Source organism: Lepidochelys kempii, chromosome 3 (genome assembly GCF_965140285.1).
Source record: "Lepidochelys kempii isolate rLepKem1 chromosome 3, rLepKem1.hap1, whole genome shotgun sequence".
Lineage (NCBI taxonomy): Eukaryota > Metazoa > Chordata > Testudines > Cheloniidae > Lepidochelys > Lepidochelys kempii.
Genome location: NC_136382.1, coordinates 200,081,332 through 200,100,056, shown reverse-complemented (window position 1 = coordinate 200,100,056; position 18,725 = coordinate 200,081,332). Strand labels below are relative to the sequence as shown.

General features: G+C 44.4%; 1 protein-coding gene across 1 annotated transcript in view; it reads left to right on the top strand.

Moving 5' to 3' along the window:
* SPTLC3 (serine palmitoyltransferase long chain base subunit 3) overlaps positions 1 to 18,725 on the top strand; it is a 173,751-nt gene that overhangs the window by 105,238 nt on the left and 49,788 nt on the right. Inside the window, exons 6-7 of the mRNA XM_073339602.2 lie at positions 12,143 to 12,267; positions 15,126 to 15,219. Coding sequence (XP_073195703.1) covers positions 12,143 to 12,267; positions 15,126 to 15,219 — 219 coding nt within the window. The remainder of the gene's footprint in view (positions 1 to 12,142; positions 12,268 to 15,125; positions 15,220 to 18,725) is intronic.

Genomic DNA, 18,725 nt, shown 5'->3' with positions numbered 1-18,725 from the left:
GCAATTAGGAGCACATTAAACACCACTCGCATTATCCAGCAATATATGCAGCACCAGAACCTGACAAAGCGAAACCGGGTGAATAGGCGATGTCAGCGCAGTGACAAGAGTGATGAGGACATGGACACAGACTTCTCTCAAAGCACAGGCCCTGGCAATGCGGGCATTGTGGTGCTAATGGGGCAGGTTCATGCGGTGGAACGCTGATTCTGGGCTCGGGAAACAAGCACAGACTGGTGGGACCACATAGTATTGCAGATCTGGGACAATTCCCTGTAGCTGCGAAACTTTCGCATGCATAAGGGCACTTTCATGGAACTTTGTGACTTGCTTTCCCCTGCCCAGAAGCGCATGAATACCAAGATGAGAGCAGCCATCATAGTTGAGAAGCGAGTTGCAATAGCCCTGTGGAAGCTTGCAATGCAAGACAGCTACCTGTCAGTCGGGAATCAATTTGGAGTGGGCAAATCTACTGTGGGGGCTGCTGTGATGCAAGTAGCCAGCGCAATCAAAGATCTGCTGATATCAATGGTAGTGACCCTGGGAAATGTGCAGGTCATAGTGGATGGCTTTGCTGTAATGGGATTCCCTAACTGTGGTGGGGCCATAGACAGAACCCATATCCCTATCTTGGCGCCGGAGCACCAAGCCGGCGAGTACATAAACTGCAAGGGGTACTTTTCAATAGTGCTGCAAGCACTGGTGGATCACAAGGGACGTTTCACCAACATCAAAGTGGGATGGCTGGGAAAGGTACATGACGCTCGCATCTTCAGGAACTCTGGTCTGTTTCAAAAGCTGCAGGAAGGGACTTTATTCCCAGACCAGAAAATAACCATTGGGGGTGTTGAAATGCCTACAGTTGTCCTTGGGGACCCAGCCTACCCCTTAATGCCATGGCTCATGAAGCCATACACAGGCAGCCTGGACAGTAGTCAGGAGCTGTTCAACTACAGGCTGAGCAAGTGTAGAATGGTGGTAGAATGTGCATTTGGATGTTTAAAGGCGCGCTGGCGCAGTTTACTGACTCGGTTAGACCTCAGCAAAACCAATATTCCCACTGTTATTACTGCTTGCTGTGAACTCCACAATATCTATGAGAGTAAGGGGGAGATGTTTATGGCGGGGTGGGAGGTTGAGGCAAATCGCCTGGCCGCTGGTTACACGCAGCCAGACACCAGGGTGGTTAGAAGAGCACAGGAGGGCATGGTGCGCATCAGAGAAGCTTTGAAAACCAGTTTCATGACTGGCCAGGCTACAGTGTGAAAGTTCTGTTTGTTTCTCCTTGATGAAACCCCCAACCCCTTGGTTCACTCTACTTCCCTGTAAGCTAACCACCCTCCCCTCCTCCCTTTGATCACTGCTTGCAGAGGCAATAAAGTCATTGTTGCTTCACATTCATGCATTCTTTATTAATTCATCACACAAATAGGGGGATAACTGTCAAGGTAGCCCGGGAGGGGTAGTGGAGGAGAGAAGCACCGGGAGGGGTGGTGGAGGAAGTAAGGACAAGGCCACACAGCACTTTAAAAGTTTAAAACTTAAAACTTATTCAATGCCAGCCTTCTGTTGCTTGGGCAATCCTCTGGGGTGGAGTGGCTGGGTGGCCGGAAGCCCCCCCACTGCGTTCTTGGGCATCTGGGTTAGGAGGCTATGGAACTTGGGTAGGAGGGCGGTTGGTTACACAGGGGCTGTAGCAGCGGTCTGTGCTCCAGCTGCCTTTTCTGAAGCTCAGCCATATGCTGAAGCATATTAGTTTGATCCTCCAGCAGCCTCAGCATTGAATCCTGCCTCCTCTCATCATGCTGCCTCCACCTTTCAGCTTCAGCCCTCTCTTCAGCCCGCCACTTATTCTCTTCAGCCCGCCACCTCTCCTCCCGGTCATTTTGTGCTTTCCTGCACTCTGACATTCTCTGCCTCCACGCATTCGTCTGTGCTCTGTCAGTGTGGGAGGACAGCATGAGCTCAGAGAACATTTCATCACGAGTGCGTTTTTTTCACCTTCTAATCTTCACTAGCCTCTGGAAAGGAGAAGATCCTGTGATCCTTGAAACACATGCAGCTGGTGGAGGAAAAAAAAAGGGACAGTGGTATTTAAAAAGACACATGTTATAGAACAATGGGTACACTCTTTCACGGTAAACCTTGCTATTAACATTACATACCTAGCACATGTGCTTTCATTCCAAGGTCGCATTTTGCCTCCCCCCACCACATGGCCAGCCCATCCCCCCTCCCCCCTCCCCGTGGCTAACAGTGGCGAACATTTCTGTTCAGCCACAGGCGAACAGCCCAGCAGGAATGGACACCTCTAAATGTCCCCTTAAGAAAAGCACCCTATTTCAACCAGGTGACCATGAATGATTTCACTCTCTTGAGGATAACACTGAGAGATAAAGAATGGATGTTGTTTGAACGCCAGCAAACATACACTGCAATGCTTTGTTCTACAATTATTCCTGAGTACGTGCTATTGGCCTGGAGTGGTAAAGTGTCCTACCATGGTGGACGGAATAAGGCTTCCCTCCCCAGAAACCTTTTGCAAAGGCTTTGGGAGTACATCCAGGAGACCTGCAAATACCAGGACGAATTAATTATTAAACATGCTTGCTTTTAAACCATGTATACTATTTTAAAAGGTACACTCACCAGAGGTCCCTTCTCCGCCTGGCAGATCCAGGAGGCAGCCTTGGGTGGGTTTGGGGGTACTGGCTCCAGGTCCAGGGTGAGAAACAGTTCCTGGCTGTCAGGAAAACCGGTTTCTCCGCTTGCTTGCTGTGAGCTATCTACAACTTCATCATCATCATCTTCCTCGTCCCCAAAACCTGCTTCTGTGTTGCCTCCATTTCCATTGAAGGAGTCAAACAAAATGGCTGGGGTAGTGGTGGCTGAACCCCCTAAAATGGCATGCTGTTCATCATAGAAGCGGCATGTTTCGGGCTCTGACCCAGAGCAGCCGTTTGCCTCTCTGGTAGGCTTGCCTCAACTCCTTAAGTTTCACGTGGCACTGCTTTGGGTCCCTGTTATGGCCTCTGTCCTTCATGCCCTGGGAGATTTTGACATGTTTTGGCATTTCGAAAACTGGAATGGAGTTCTGATAGCACGGATTCCTTTCCCCATACAGCGATCAGATCCTGTACTTCCAGTTCAGTCCATGCTGAGCTCTTTTGCGATTCTGGGACTCCATCAAGGTCACCTCTGCTGATGAGCTCTGCCCTCACCTGCAGCTTGCCACGCTGGCCAAACAGGAAATTGAAATTCAAAAGTTCGTGGGCCTTTTCCTGTCTACCTGGCCAATGCATCTGAGTTGAGAGTGCTGTCCAGAACGGTCACAATGGAGCACTCTGGGATAGCTCCCGGAGGCCAATACCATCTATTTGCGTCCACAGTACCCCAAATTCAACCCGGCAAGGCCAATTTCAGTGCTAATCCCCTTGTCGGGGGTGGAGTAAGGAAATCAATCTTAAGAGCCCTTTAAATTGAAAAAAATGGCTTCATCATGTGCAGGGTTAAATCAATTTAATGCTGCTAAATTCGACCTCAACTCTTAGTGTAGACCAGGGCTCAGAAACTGTTAATGCACATCAGCAGGGTGCAAAAGGACAGTTAATCCATGGCAGGCTAGTGCTGGGTAGATTCACACCCAAGCTTGCCTTGATGGTCTAATTGTTTGTGTAGACAAGTTCTTAGTTACTCCTTATTTTAGGAGGAATGATTTCAATCTGAGTAACCATGATTAAAAACTGATGACAATGAGAAAAGCAAAATCCTGTCACTGCAATAGCCAGTCATTTGCATGTTACTTTAATATGCAGTTTATAATACAGAAGCATAAGGAGCTAATAAAAAGAGAGAATGGCATATCCAGATTCTTGTGTCAATTTGTGAGACAAGCCAATCACTTAATTCTTTTTTTATCTTGGTTTTTTTCCCCACCATGCAAGATACTTTTTCAGTATATCTTAGAAAATGGTATTCAATACATACACATAGATGTATACATCTAGGAACAAAGAACATAAGCCATACTTACAGAATAGGGGACTCTATCCTGGGAAGCAGTGACTCTGAAAAAGATTTGGGGCTCATCAGCTGAACATGAGTTCCCTGTTCGAGACTAGGGCCAAAAGGGCTACTGCAATCCTGGGATGCATCATCAGAGGAATCTCGAGTAGGAGTAGAGATTATTTTACTTCCGTATTTGGCACGGGTGCGACCACTGCTGGAATGCTGTTTCCAATTCTGGTGCACACAATTGAAGAAGGATGTTGAGAAATTGGAAAGGGTTCAGAGAAGAGCCATGAGTATGATTAAAGGATTAGAAAACCTGCCTTACAATGATAGACTCCAGGAGCCCCATCTATTTATCTTAACAAAGATTAAGGGGTGACTTGATTATAGTCTATAAGTATCTACCTGGGGCACAAATATTTAAAAATGGCCTCATCAATCTAGCAGAGAAAGGTATAACACAATCCAATGGCTGGGAGTTGAAGCTAGACAAATTCAGACTGGAAATAAGGCATACATTTTAACCGTAAAATGTTGGACCATTGGACCAATTTACCAAGGGTTCTGGTGAATTCTCCATCACTGACAACTTTTAAATCAAGATTAGATATTTTTCTAAAAGATCTGCTCTAGAAATTATTTTGGAGAAATTTTATGGCCTGTATTATATATAGGATGTTATATATGTGTTCTATAGGATGTCAGACTAGATAATCACAATTATCTTTACCGGCCTTGGGATCGATGGATCTGTGGGAGGCTTTTGGGATTTTCAATCTGAAAGTGAATTTTCCTCTTATTTTAAAAATAGGGACAAGCTGTACATCCTGAATGAGAATCTGCACCCCTGCACACTACAAAGTTTAACTGTCTAGGGGCTCTATAGTTAAACATTTGGTGGTTACATAAACATATGGATCTACTGGCCATTGTCCCCTTTGGAGCTGGCACCCAGAAGCAGCAGGGTTTACTGCATTATTACAGCTGTGTAGCAGCCATGCAGAATTTCTTCCCCAGCCCCTTTTGAAATTCTCCCATTGCTACTCAGTCTAAGAGCAAAGGACTAGATTTAGCCCACACAGAATAAGTTGGGTGTGAGTTGTATCAGAGGGGGTTGTGGGGAGAGTTTAAATTTTGGTGCTCAACCAAAAATCAGTTGTCATTTTGTTCTGTTTTTTTATTATTATTTGATTGGTCTTTTAATTTCTTTGATTTTTAAGGAAAAATCTAAATTTCCATGTCCACATTTAAATTACAATAGCACTTTACTTTTTTCAGGCTTTAGGGCCGCACATGACATTTTAGCAGCATGTTCTGGCAGGAGGTAATGGTTGTGTTACTATTTTTTTTTTTATTTTTTATATTCAAATTGTGCCCAAAGGTCCGATTCAGGATCAAGTCCTATTGCCCCAAGTGCTGTACAAACACAGGATGAGACAGTTACTGCCTTGAAGATGATATAGTGATAAGAAACTAAAGCTAATGTGAACTAAGTTGTACCCTTCGAAACAATTTCAGTATTTATGACCTGAAATTTCATATGTGACTAATGATTTAGGGTGTCTCAATTTGTGGGTGTCCACCTTTAAAAAGGGCCTGATTTTCAGAGAGTGGGTAAGTCTGAAAATCAGGACTATTTCATGTGACTCAGGTTAAAATCTCACAATTACCATTGATGTTTGAAAATTTAGGCCTGTGACTTGTATTGGGATGTCAGGATTATTGGGTCAGTTCAGTTTTGGCCCCAGATTTAAGGGATTTGTTCGTTTTAAAATCAGCTTTTATTAAATCCAAGGGTAACACAACATTTACCATACTATTTTTTTTTAAATCCAGTGGAAAGAATTTAATTTAAAAAACAAATTAAATATTGCCCACCAGCGTTTGCAACTCAGACATTACAGCATTGTGCTAGCACAGATAATGGAAAGTGAATAAGACTTTTAACTTTGTTGTTTAAATATTTCATAAGCTGTCAGTGACTTTTAATCACCAGGCCTGGATTTTGTCAGCCTGGGCAACTTGCTGTAGGAGTGTACACGCCACATTCCCCATACCCAGGTGAGCTGAGGGATGACATGCCCTAAAGGTGACTTAATTTGGGAGAGTAGGGTGTGGAAGGCTGAAAATATGAAAGTCACAATTTTTATAACAATTTTTGATTGTTATCAGAATTTCCCATAATACCCTTGTCTTTTTCAAACACCAGCCTGACAAACTCACACTATCCTATAACTGGGAAGAGGGATGGGAGAGAATTATTTGGGTTTTCCTTTCAAATTTACTGATGGCTGTTTTTTCTTCTTTTATCAAGTAGACCGCTTATGCCACCTGATTGGGAAAGCTCTGTGGCCCCAGTTCTCTGGTCAGGCTGCGCTGCAATCAGTGCAGAGCCTGGTGGGATGTAGGGGAAATGTAACATCAAGGTGACTTTGTGCTGCCCTGATCAAGGGACCAGTCTAACCCCAGTAAAACAAAACAGACTTAGGGTTGCTATAATTTGCACCTTCTGGTAGTGGCAGATCCACTAGCTGCGGATTGTCAGAACACTAGTGATCCAGCCAAACCCCATTCCACCGGGCATGCATCCCACACTAGAGAGCTGAGTGGCTGAGGGTAGGTATAACTAGTGTAACTGGCTGTACACCCTTGGGGACCTTCCCCTGCTGGGGAATCCTCCTATATAACCACATACTTAAATGACTGGTTTGAATACATTTAATATCCTCTCGTTTTAAAACTCAAGAATCTTAAGTAGGCCGAATCTGAATCAGCCCTGTTGTTCCCACCCCCGTATGATTTTGTCTCTAGCCTTTCATTGATAAGATCTGGTCTATGCATCATACTTCTTCCGTAACACCTCACCCACCACCTACGGTAGTTCCATCATAATTAGAGATGTGCAAAGCCAGGGCTGGTGTTGCAAATCCTTGTCAGTCAGGTTTGGGTTTTGCAAAACAAAACCCACCAAATTCAGGGGTGGTTCTGGTTTGCGGTTTGGATTTATATCCAATAGTTCTATAGAGTGACTGTATTTTATTGGCACCTACCTTCCATTGCTGGGATTTGTCATTCACAAATAGTGACGGGTGAATCTCAAATTGTTCAGTCTATCATCCTAGCAAAGTCAACAAAGGCAGGTTAAAGAAATACCAGAGATGCTGCCTTTTTCTATTCCATCTAAGAGTGACAAAAACATACCGACAAGAAGTACGGTTAGGACAACTGACCAGAGTGGGAAAGATGGACGTGCAGTTTTTTTGAGCAGACATGCATTTTTTTAAGTCAATGTTCCTTTAAGCTACTGTATATATGTGAACAGAAAAACAGGAATAGAAAACAATACCTCAGTACAACCAGCTGAGTTATAATTGCTGCTGGAACCACAATGAGCCCATTTAATAGTTGGGTTTTAATTATGGCAGGTAAGATCACCTTTCTGGCTCACCACTCTCATTATCCCTCCATTTGTTCACCTGTCTCCACCAGATCAAACAAAAGCTTCTTGTCTTCCCCTTCAGTTCCCTTCATCATTTAACTCTGCCTCACTACCAGACCTACTGTTCTGTCATGACACCAACTCCGCCTCTGCTCTGCAGGTGACATGAGCCATTATCATAGAATATCAGGGTTGGAAGGGACCTCAGGAGGTCATCTAGTCCAACCCCCTGCTCAAAGCAGGACCAATCCCCAATTTTTGCCCCAGATCTCTAAATGGCCCCCTCAAGGACTCATGCATAGGTCCACTTGTTCCTTCAGCTTTGTCACACTTTATCCTATGCTCCCTAACCATATTCCTGGGGAAAACGCTGTCAAAACCCATAAAAATACCTCCCTTCCTCCCTCAAATTGCTCCTTAAGACTTATCTCTGCCAGGGTGCCTACAGAACACTACCACACTAGTGGCTAGGCAGATAGCAAGTTGAGAATACTAGTTTTTTATGCAAAGTTGCTTCATATCTTATCCTACCACCACCCGCCCCCACACGCTTTTGTCTGTTCCCTATTGCTTTTGATATTCTAAGAATATGATCTGTCTGGAGTAGGGTTGCCAACTTTCTAATTGTACAAAACCAAACACCTTAGCCCCGACCCTTCCCTGAGGCCACACCCCATGTCCCGCCTCTTCCCCAAGGTCCTGCCCCCCCCCCCCGCTCACTACATTCCCCCTCTCTTGGTGGCCTGCTGTCCCCCATCCTCACTCACTTTCACTGGGCTGGGGCAGGGGGTTGGGGTGGGGGAGGTGAGGGCTCTAACTGGGAGTGCAGGCTCTGGGGTGGAGCCAGGGATGAGGGGTCTGGTGTGCTGGAGGGGGCTCCAGGCTGGGGCAGTGGGTTGGGGTGTAGGAGTGGGTGAGGGCTTTGGCTGGGAGTGCGGGCTCTGGGGTGGGGCCAGGGATGAGGGGTTTGGGGTGCAAGAGGGAGCTCCAGGCTAGGAGTGAGGCAGAGGGGTTCAGGATGTGGAGTAGCTCTGGGCTGGGGCAGTGGGTTGGGGCAAGAGCTCCATCTGGGTTTGCAAGCTCTGGGGTGGGGCCAGGGATGAGGAGTTTGAGTGCCAGAAAGGGCTACGGGTTTGGGGGGGCCTCAGGGCTGGGGCAGCGGATTGGGGCACGGGATTACCTCTGGTGGCTCCTGGTCAGTGGCACAGGGACGGGGGGGGCACTAAGGCAGGCTTCGTACCTGTCCTGACTCCGCCCTGCACCCTGGAAGCGACCAGAAGGTCCAGCTCCTAGGCAGAGGTGTGACAGGTGGCTCTGAGCGCTGCTCTCACCCGCAGGCACCGTCCCTGCAGCTCCCATTGGCCACAGTTTCCGGCCAATGGGAATGTGAAGCCAGTGCTCAGGGTGGGGGCAGCAACTAGGAGCCAGAGCTGCTGGCCACTTCCGAAGTGCATCGTGGTGCCAGGACAAGTAGGGACTAGCCTGCCTTAGCTCCGCAGCACCACCAACCGGACTTTTAACGGCCTGGTCAGCAGTGCTGACTGGAGCCGCCCGGCTCCCTTTTCGACCGGGTGTTGCGGTCAAAAACCAGACACCTGGTTACCCTAGGTCTGGAGCAGAAACTGTCATTTTTATTTCTTTGTACAGCACTTAGCACAGTTGGGCCTTGATATTTGACTGGGCTCTTGAGAGGCACTACCATTATACAAATAAAAATTAATAATAAAGGCTGTTTTCCTGGTACCAGATCTTTCACACCTGATTGAGATGAATGGATTGCGAAGGGGTGAGTTCTCTGCTCTTCAGTTAAATATTAGTGGCAGAAGAGGTTTTTGCTGCTTCACAGCTTTCAAAATGGAAAAAGATGCAGGAGAAACATTTTTCTTTATCCCTCTCTACCAAAGTATGGTTATGATTCCCGCCACCTCTTTTTATAGAGCGAAAAGTGGGGGAGGGTGTTGTTCATTTGTTTCCCGTTTTACCAAAACTCAAAAATAACTAAGGACAGTTTTCTTTCTGAATAAAGAAAAGGAGTACTTGTGGCACCTTAGAGACTAACCAATTTATTTGAGCATAAGCTTTCGTGAGCTACAGCTCACTTCATCGGATGCATAAAGTGGAAAGTACAGTGAGCAGATTTTATATATACACACAGACCATGAAAAAATATACATTGTAAGGAGAGTGATCACTTAAGATGAGCTATTACCAGCAGGAGAGTGGGGTGAGGAGAGAGAAAACCTTTTGAAGTGATAATCAAGGTGGGCCATTTCCAGCACATTTCCAGGAGTTAACAAGAACGTCTGAGGAACAGTGGGTGGGGGGGGGGGGGGCGCGGGAGGAGGAATAAACAAGGGGAAATAGTTTCACTTAGTATAATGACTCAACCACTCACCGTCTCTATTCAATCCTAAATTAATTGTATCCAATTTGCAAATTAATTCCAATTCAGCAGGATTGCCTGGCTATGTAGACTCCCTCCTCAGGCCCTACACTACCAGCACTCCCAGCTATCTTCGAGACACCACTGACTTCCTGAGGAAACTACAATCCATCGGTGATCTTCCTGAAAGCACCATCGTGGCTACTATGGATGTAGAAGCCCTCTACACTGACATTCCACACAAAGATGGACTACAAGCCATCAGGAACACTATCCCCGATAATGTCACGGCAAACATGGTGGCTGAACTTTGTGACTTTGTCCTCACCCATAACTATTTCACATTTGGGGACAATGTATACCTTCAAATCAGTGGCACTGCTATGGGTACCCGCATGGCCCCACAGTATGCCAACATTTTTATGGCTGACTTAGAACGACGCTTCCTCAGCTCTCGTCCCCTAACGCCCCTACTCTACTTGCGCTATATTGATGACATCTTCATCATCTGGACCCATGGAAAAGAAGCCCTTGAGGAATTCCACCATGATTTCAACAATTTCCATCCCACCATCAACCTCAGCCTGGACTAGTCCACACAAGGGATCCACTTCCTGGACACTACAGTGCTAATAAGCGATGGTCACATAAACACCACCCTATACCGGAAACCTACTGACCACTATTCCTACCTACATGCCTCCAGCTTTCACCCAGACCACACCACATGATCCATTGTCTACAGCCAAGCTCTACGATACAACCACATTTGCTCCAACCCCTCAGACAGAGACAAACACCTACAAGATTTCTATCAAGCATTCTTACAACTACAATACCCACCTGCTGAAGTGAAGAAACAGATTGACAGAGCCAGAAGAGTACCCAGAAGTCCCCTACTACAGGACAGGCCCAACAAAGAAAATAACAGAACGCCACTAGCCGTCACCTTCAGCCCCCAACTAAAATCTCTCCAACGCATTATCAAGGATCTACAACCTATCCTGAAGGACGACCCATCACTCTCACAAATCTTGGGAGACAGGCCAGTCCTTGCCTACAGACAGCCCCCCAACCTGAAGCAAATACTCACCAGCAACCACACACCACACAGCAGAACCACTAACCCAGGAACCTATCCTTGCAACAAAGCCCCTTGCCAACTGCGCCCACATATCTATTCAGGGGACACCATCATAGGGCCTAATCACATCAGCCACACTATCAGAGGCTCGTTCACCTGCCCATCTACCAATGTGATATATGCCATCATGTGCCAGCAATGCCCCTCTGCCATGTACATTGGGCAAACTGGACAGTCTCTACGTAAAAGAATAAATGGACACAAATCAGATGGCAAGAATTATAACATTCATAAACCAGTCGGAGAACACTTCAATCTCTCTGGTCACTCGATTTCTGTTCTCAAAGTGAGTATCCTTCAACAAAAAAACTTTGAAAACAGACTCCAAGGAGAGACTGCTGAATTGGAATTAATTTGCAAATTGGATACAATTAACTTAGGCTTGAATAGAGACCGGGAGTGGTTGAGTCATTATACTAAGTGAAACTATTTCCCCTTGTTTATTCCTCCTCTCTCCCCCCTCCCGCCCCCCCCGCCCCCGCACTGTTCCTCAGACATTCTTGTTAACTCCTGGAAATGGCCCACCTTGATTATCACTTCAAAAGGTTTTCTCTCCCTCCGCCCCACTCTCCTGCTGGTAATAACTCATCTTAAGTGATCACTCTCCTTACAATGTATATTTTTTCATGGTCTGTGTGTATATATAAAATCTGCTCACTGTACTTTCCACTTTATGCATCCGATGAAGTGAGCTGTAGCTCACGAAAGTTTATGCTCAAATAAATTGGTTAGTCTCTAAGGTGCCACAAGTACTCCTTTTCTTTTTGCCAATACAGACTAACACAGCTGCTACTCTGAAACCGTTCTTTCTGAAGGTGATTTTTCTTTTAAGACAACATGGAAAATATAAAGACTAAGGGGTGAACATTTCAGAAAGTCATTAGAATGTGAAAATAGGAGGCTGTCGAGAAAAGTGTTGTGCTACTTTAACAATAGATGTCGGTCACCTCTTTGGCCGAATTGTAATTCATCTGAATCCTTCTGTTTTACATTTTGTCTCAGGTGTGCAAGATAGAAATGGAAAATCTTTGTCAGATTTGAAGCATCAATGTAATTAAATGCATATTTCCAGATCTTTCTTGCTTTCTATCCTTCCTTCCTTTTGAATTATACACATTTTATATAGTAAATGAAATGTTAAAATGCCTTGTAATTCTTAATCCAGGTAACCTTGACAAACACGTAGAACTAGAGAACCTGGTGGCCCGGTTTCTTGATGTGGAAGCGGCTATGGTGTTTGGCATGGGCTTTGCTACTAACTCTATGAATATTCCGTTGCTGGTTGGGAAGGTGAGTATGAGTATTGCCTGCTAATTGTTTTGCCTACAGTTACACTACTTCAAACACGCAATAAATGGTGAGGCTTGGTCTGAACACAAGACTAGATACCAGGAACTTCTGAGTTCTGACACTGATGCTCTTCTTCACCTCGGGTTCACCATTTCGTCACGCTTTCTGTCAGTCACCCCTGGGGGTTGCTAAGGCACTTACCACTCTTGTATTTAAGTACCAATGTAAGTACTTAGCCTCTTTCCCTCCATTTACCCTTCTCTAAAATGTGAATAGTTTTTGCCTCCCGTCTCGGAGAGCTGTTGTAAGAATTAAATAGTGGAACGGATTCTCCTCCTGCTTACCTAGGTGTAAAGCAATTGATGTTGGTGGAGCCACACCAGTATAAAACTGAAATAAGAAGAGAATTGGGCTAGGTTTTGGGAAATGAGAAATGCTTTGTATGCTCAATATTGATATTACATAAATCTCAGACCAACATTGCAAGAAAGCTGTCAATAAACACAAGCACAAAGTTTAGACTATCCTACAGAAGGTTGGTCCAATAATGACTTGATGAACCACAGTATGTTTGGACTGTTAGGGAAATTTGTAACCTCACTTGAGTTAGACATGATAGTGAAACAACAGATTGCATCCTTCTTGGAGCTGATTGTTGATATCCCAGAGTGTAGTGTATGTTTGAACATTAATGCTAAGGGTCTTGTGAAGCATGAGGTTGAAAGCAAAGTGCCTGGAGCACCTGAGAAGGGAGAGAACTATTTTCTAGGGCAAAATAACCATCATATTTGTGAAAAATATATTTTATTGAAATTGATATCATTTAAAAAAAACTTTCTCCAATAGTCTAATGGAGGGAAATTTGGGGTACAATGCAGGGACACAATAATGGGAAAATGATGTTCCTCATTTGTGGAATCTGAGCTTCATGTTACAGTCTTGGGATACTCAGAGGTACTGTCTGGGAAGGAAGGAGCAGAATCTCTAGTAGTCTTCTTCAAGTATGTGTCAGTGTGGATCCCACTGTAGGTGCGCATGCATCCCATGAGCTTGGAATCCTTTGCCAGACCACATGTTACGGATGTACCTGGCATAGATTGGAAAGAAACGAGACTCACCGTCAACTCAGTATTTCTCCAGAGTGGCACTCTGTTAAGAGATTTGTCCGCCACCCAAGATGTTGCAAAGTGCCTGAACTTCTATTCCAGGGGAGACATGAATCCAGGATTTTCACCAGATGTCTCCCTTCTACAATGAACCCATGGTCGCTTTTACACCTTCTCAACAATCCCAGAGTGATCGTCAAAGTAAGATGGGATCAGATGAGTCTCATCATTTTAGCCCCTACTGGCCAATGCAGTTCTGACTGCTACATAGAGAAACCCATTCACTTGGCTGCCAGATCAGATGTTGCTGGACTTGGCTACCAGATCAGATATGAAATTTGGGAAAGCTGTGCTCCGATCTCTATTCAAATGTTGTAGCTAATGCTTCTCATGCCATCCTTCTGGTAGAAGAAATTGCTTGCCTTCTCCTACAGTGGGATCCACAAATACTCGAAGAAAGAATAGTTACTTACCCTATGTTAAATGTGTTTTTTCGAGATGTTGTAGTCAGTGTGGATCTCATGACCCGCCCTCCACCCCTTTCGGAGTCCTCAGCTGACATGGGCTTTGAGTTGAGAGGGAACTGAGGGCCAATGTCTGTGCCATTCCACCCTTTATGCTTTTGCACAGAACTATGAGGGGGCTCAACGTGTGGCCCTGCTGGTCCCTGCCAAGCAAAAGATTCAGAGCTCATGTGCATGGGGAGTGAGATCCACACTGATTACAACATCTTGAAGAACCACAATTACAGCAAGGTAAGTGAGTGTTCTTGATGTTGAATTATTGCCCTCTATTATGGAGACTTCTCATTTAATTTACCTCCATAATTTAATGTAATAGCTTCATCCTGACCTCCAGATACATACGCACAATTCCTATTATTTCAGAGTGAGTTCCACGTGCATAGCTCAAGGTAGATTTTAGCCCATCCACGTGTGAAATATTTCTCTGCCTCTACTTAGTTAGCCTGTATTTGCAAAATGATGCATTGCATTGTGGTCATGTAACAAAAGACCATAGCATAATGCTTAGGATTAAAGCCGGGGCAAGATAAGGTTCCAGTTTGAATCTGGCTTTTGCTAATATAACAGATGATGCAATATTAATTTTTCATGCATTTCATTGAGGATTTTTAAAAGGAAAATGAGTTCTTAACTGATGGAATTAGTGACTGTAAAAGTTACTAAAGATAAAGTGTGTGTGAGTGAAAGAGACAGACAGACAGATCTCCCCCGTGCCCAAGCACCGCTGAGATACAGTACAGGTATGATGCAACTAGCCAGTTTCAGCTCGTGATTCTGTAAGACCAGTATGCTGGCTCCAGCTCCAAAATGTTACACTTACTTACCTCACTGACATATGGTCCTTATGGGATCTTACAGCAGAGGAGGATCAATGGAGCTGCACTCTGCCCACAACTCACTGAGGAAAGGAAGCAGTAGTCGCAGGAGCCAGGTTCACTGGGTTTAAAACAGCAAGGAGCTCCCCTCCACCAGCGTAATTCACCGCTGGCTACGTATGGACAGTATCTGGCCTCCTTTCACCACCTTGGAATATTCAGGAATCTGTCCCCAAGATTTATATATGTCCCTGAAACAGAATATTGGGTCCAAATACCCCAAGACTTAAGAAATTTTCCAATTCACATTTAAGCATTGCAGTTTGGTCGGTAATATGTGATCTATTCACTCGCATTAACTTGTGAATATTCTAAAGGTTTATGTGTATACTTATTGTGAGCCTTCTCCACAGGGTTGCCTCATTTTAAGTGATGAGTTGAACCACACTTCTCTTGTTCTTGGTGCAAGACTTTCCGGTGCTACCATTAAAATCTTCAAACACAACAGTGAGTATTGATGCTGGAGATGTTTGGTGGCAGAGATGTTCCAACCAGACGAAACTGCTTATACAAATTTTGCCATCACTTATTTGAGAATATTTGATAACGGGTGGGGCATTAGCCTCTCAAAGCTATATATGATTTCTAATTTTGGAGGGATAAAAATGAAATGCATACAATGACAGTTTGCAGCTGATAAAAGACCATGACTGTGACCAGTGCCATGATGGAGCTTAAATTTTCAAAAATATTTCTCACCATAACCACCCTTCTGGTTTGGCATGTTGCTGTTATTCCGTACAGTTCTGGAAACATTTATTTACAATTGCAACAGAAAATCAGTACAAAAGTCTACGGTGTTTCAGAAGTGCTCAGCGCTGGCCTAACTCTGTTACCACTGAAGTTAGTGGGAGCAGACTTAAGCTAATGCAGAGCACTTTTGAAAATCCCACCCTAAATTTCTGGCAGGTTTTTTCAAGGATCCAGAAAGCTGGGATATAAGCATCTGCCCACATACTGACTTCACCAAAATAGGATTTTAGGACAAGACTGATACTAATGCTACATTATAACTCAGTTGTTACATAGAGGTCTGTATCAGTACCACCTGCTGGTCTGGCTTCAGGCTAGTCACTCCCCAGTAACTTCAACATAGGCTTTCATGTGTCAAGTAACACTCCTTCTTGTGCCCTAGCTTTATTAACAAAGGAGACATAAGAACTCCCATCCAACATCCTAGCTGGCTCACAGTCCTTGGTGTAGGGTTCTTAGGCCTGTCCCTGCTGAGATTTTGCTCTAGCAGACTTGCCCACCACACTCCAGCTTCCCTAGCTAGCTTCTGCTCCCTGTAGGCATGCATCCCCAGGCCTTCTGCATAGGAGCTAGGGAGAGTCTTTCTGTGTGGAGCAATTCATGTGGTCCTTCTGCTCATTTCAACCTCTCCCTGCTTTCTGCTGAGCATCAACTCCCAGGGCTTTCTGCCTGGGTCTTTCCTTCTCTCTCTTTGGCTGTCCATAGGCTTCTGTTGTATTTCTCCCCTCAGAAGGCCCGATTTAGCGATATGACTTGCCTGTCAGGTGACTTTGCTCATTTTCTCCACCTGGGCAGGTGAGTCAAGTGTATCACAGACGGGGCTGGACCCATCTCCCTTTAAAGGGCCAGTCATCCTGTTACATGGTCTTTTAAAACATTGACAACACTGCCTTTTACTTAATTAATGCTGCTGTGGCATTTGCGGTACTTGCTATACTTGCAAACTGCTGTTGTAAAAATTATAACACAGTTACTGCACATTGTCTACCTAAATACCCCCTTCACTTTCAGTTCCTTTTCTCCACTGTTCTGAGTCATGCCATGTACAGGTACTGTGTAATCAGTTACTACTTTGCCCCATCCCAGAGGTGAGTGAAGTCATTTAATTATGTATATGTTTTATAAAAACATACCATGAAAGGTGCACTATAATTATAAGCATCATTATTCGTGTAATTTTAATTGGCCAAGAAGCAATTCCATAACCTGATTAATAAGCCTGATTATTAGCCTGATGAATAAGCCTGATTCAAAACATTTTTACAAAAGTAACTATTTATAAATTTACCATCTGATGTGCTTACTAACACTCAGTGATCCAACCTTAGAGATTTAGACATAGGAGGCCGTATTTTTATACTTCTGTCTCTCTTGATCTCTGACCTCTTCCTTAGATTTGCACTGTGCTCTACTCAGTAACTTATCCCAGTCATACTTTTCCTGCTGCATGACATTTTGAAGGATGACCTCTAACCACCAAAACCCACTGGCTCTCAACTCCCCACCCCCACCCCCAACACCATCTCCACATTCAGCCCCTGATTATTTTGTGCTATTTCCCATAGCACTTGAAAGAAGAGATCCATTCAGGGAATGTGATTCAGATCACAGTTCCTAAAAGAATGTTGAAGATACCACTTTGATTTTTGACCCATATGTTGATAAATTAATACCCCCTCCTCACCCGATCACTTGTCAAGGAGCCGTCATACACTTTCTCCTCCCTTCCCCCAGTGAGCTAACATCTAATCAGCCTGCTGTTGGGGGTTTATGATACATCAGAGCTGATATTCTCTGTAAAGAATGTGGAGCAAAACTAACAGCAATAGCTAACTAGTTCCACAAACACCAAACTGCAGATGGAAAATTAGGTAATTCCCTTAAGCACCTCAGCAAACACCACTGAAAGCTCATCAGGTTCTTTCTATGTAACCCATTGTTCCCTAGATTACGGATCTGATTTGCCAAAGCCAGTCTAGTTTTCTTTAAAAGCTGGCTAGTTTAACCATTTTGAGCCTTATCGCCTTAACCAGAATTACAGTAAGACAATGCTTATCATTATGAAACGGTGGGAACCTTTTGAAGCATTATATATAGTTTCTCAGTTAACCCCATTCTGCCTGGACCTTAACCTGAATTGTACCTAGAGGACCCTTTTCATTGTGAAGCAGTGGGAACATTTTGTAAAACTCTGTGTACTTTAAGTTTCTGATCTTCAACCCCCAACCCACCCCCGCATAGGAAGCCATATAGATTAAATACCCTTGCTATAAAGCTGCTATTTTGGAGTGTTCTTGTGAACAGATTTCATAAATCAAATCCAGAACCTACCTGCCAACTGACTTTCGCCATCCAATAACTATTAATAGTAGTTTTACACATATGGAATACTTCTTCATCCAAGCGGCTTCCACAGCGGTACATTTGGCACATTACTGAAATGCAGCATGGCTGGACAGTGTGGCAGCCAACTGGCACACGTCCAGCCGGACAGACAGAATCCCCTTTGTGAAGGCCCCGTCTACACTGTAAATCCATTTGGGATGCAGTTGTCTTGTAGCAAGTTGTGGTTTGCTTTGTAAATGGGACTTAAGTGAATTTTAAAAATAGCGTGTCCAGGGCTTTGACATCATTTTAAAAATATGTTTAGGTGCTATCTACTTTGCAAAATGGACTGTGTCAGAGGACAGTAGCATTGTAGCTGGCTACTCCAACATCCTTACATTTGTTATGTGTATACAGGGAATGCCTTGCCCAAGAGATCCACACTATACTAGGAATTTACAACGGTTTAGCTATGTCTCTCAGGGGTATAAAAAATCGACACCCTTGAGAGATGTAGATATACTGACCTAACCCCCAGTGTAGACAGTAGTAGGTCGACAGAAGAATCCTTCAGTCGACCTAACTACCAGTTCTTGGGAAGTGGATTACCTACACTGATTGGAGAAGCCCTTCCTTTGGTGTAGGTAGTGTTTACACTGAACCGCTACTGCAGCACAGTTGTGGCGCTGTAATATTTTATGTATGGACAAGCCTTTAGTAATCTAAATTGTTCTTCATTTAACTGCCTCAGAAACTTAGTCTTTTTCACGTATTTAAACCTATTGTTCCAGTTTGTCTAGACATATCAGCCTTCCGCTTCAAAACTGCAAAGCTCTTAAGCATGTGCATAGCTTGAAGTATATGAATAGTCCGAT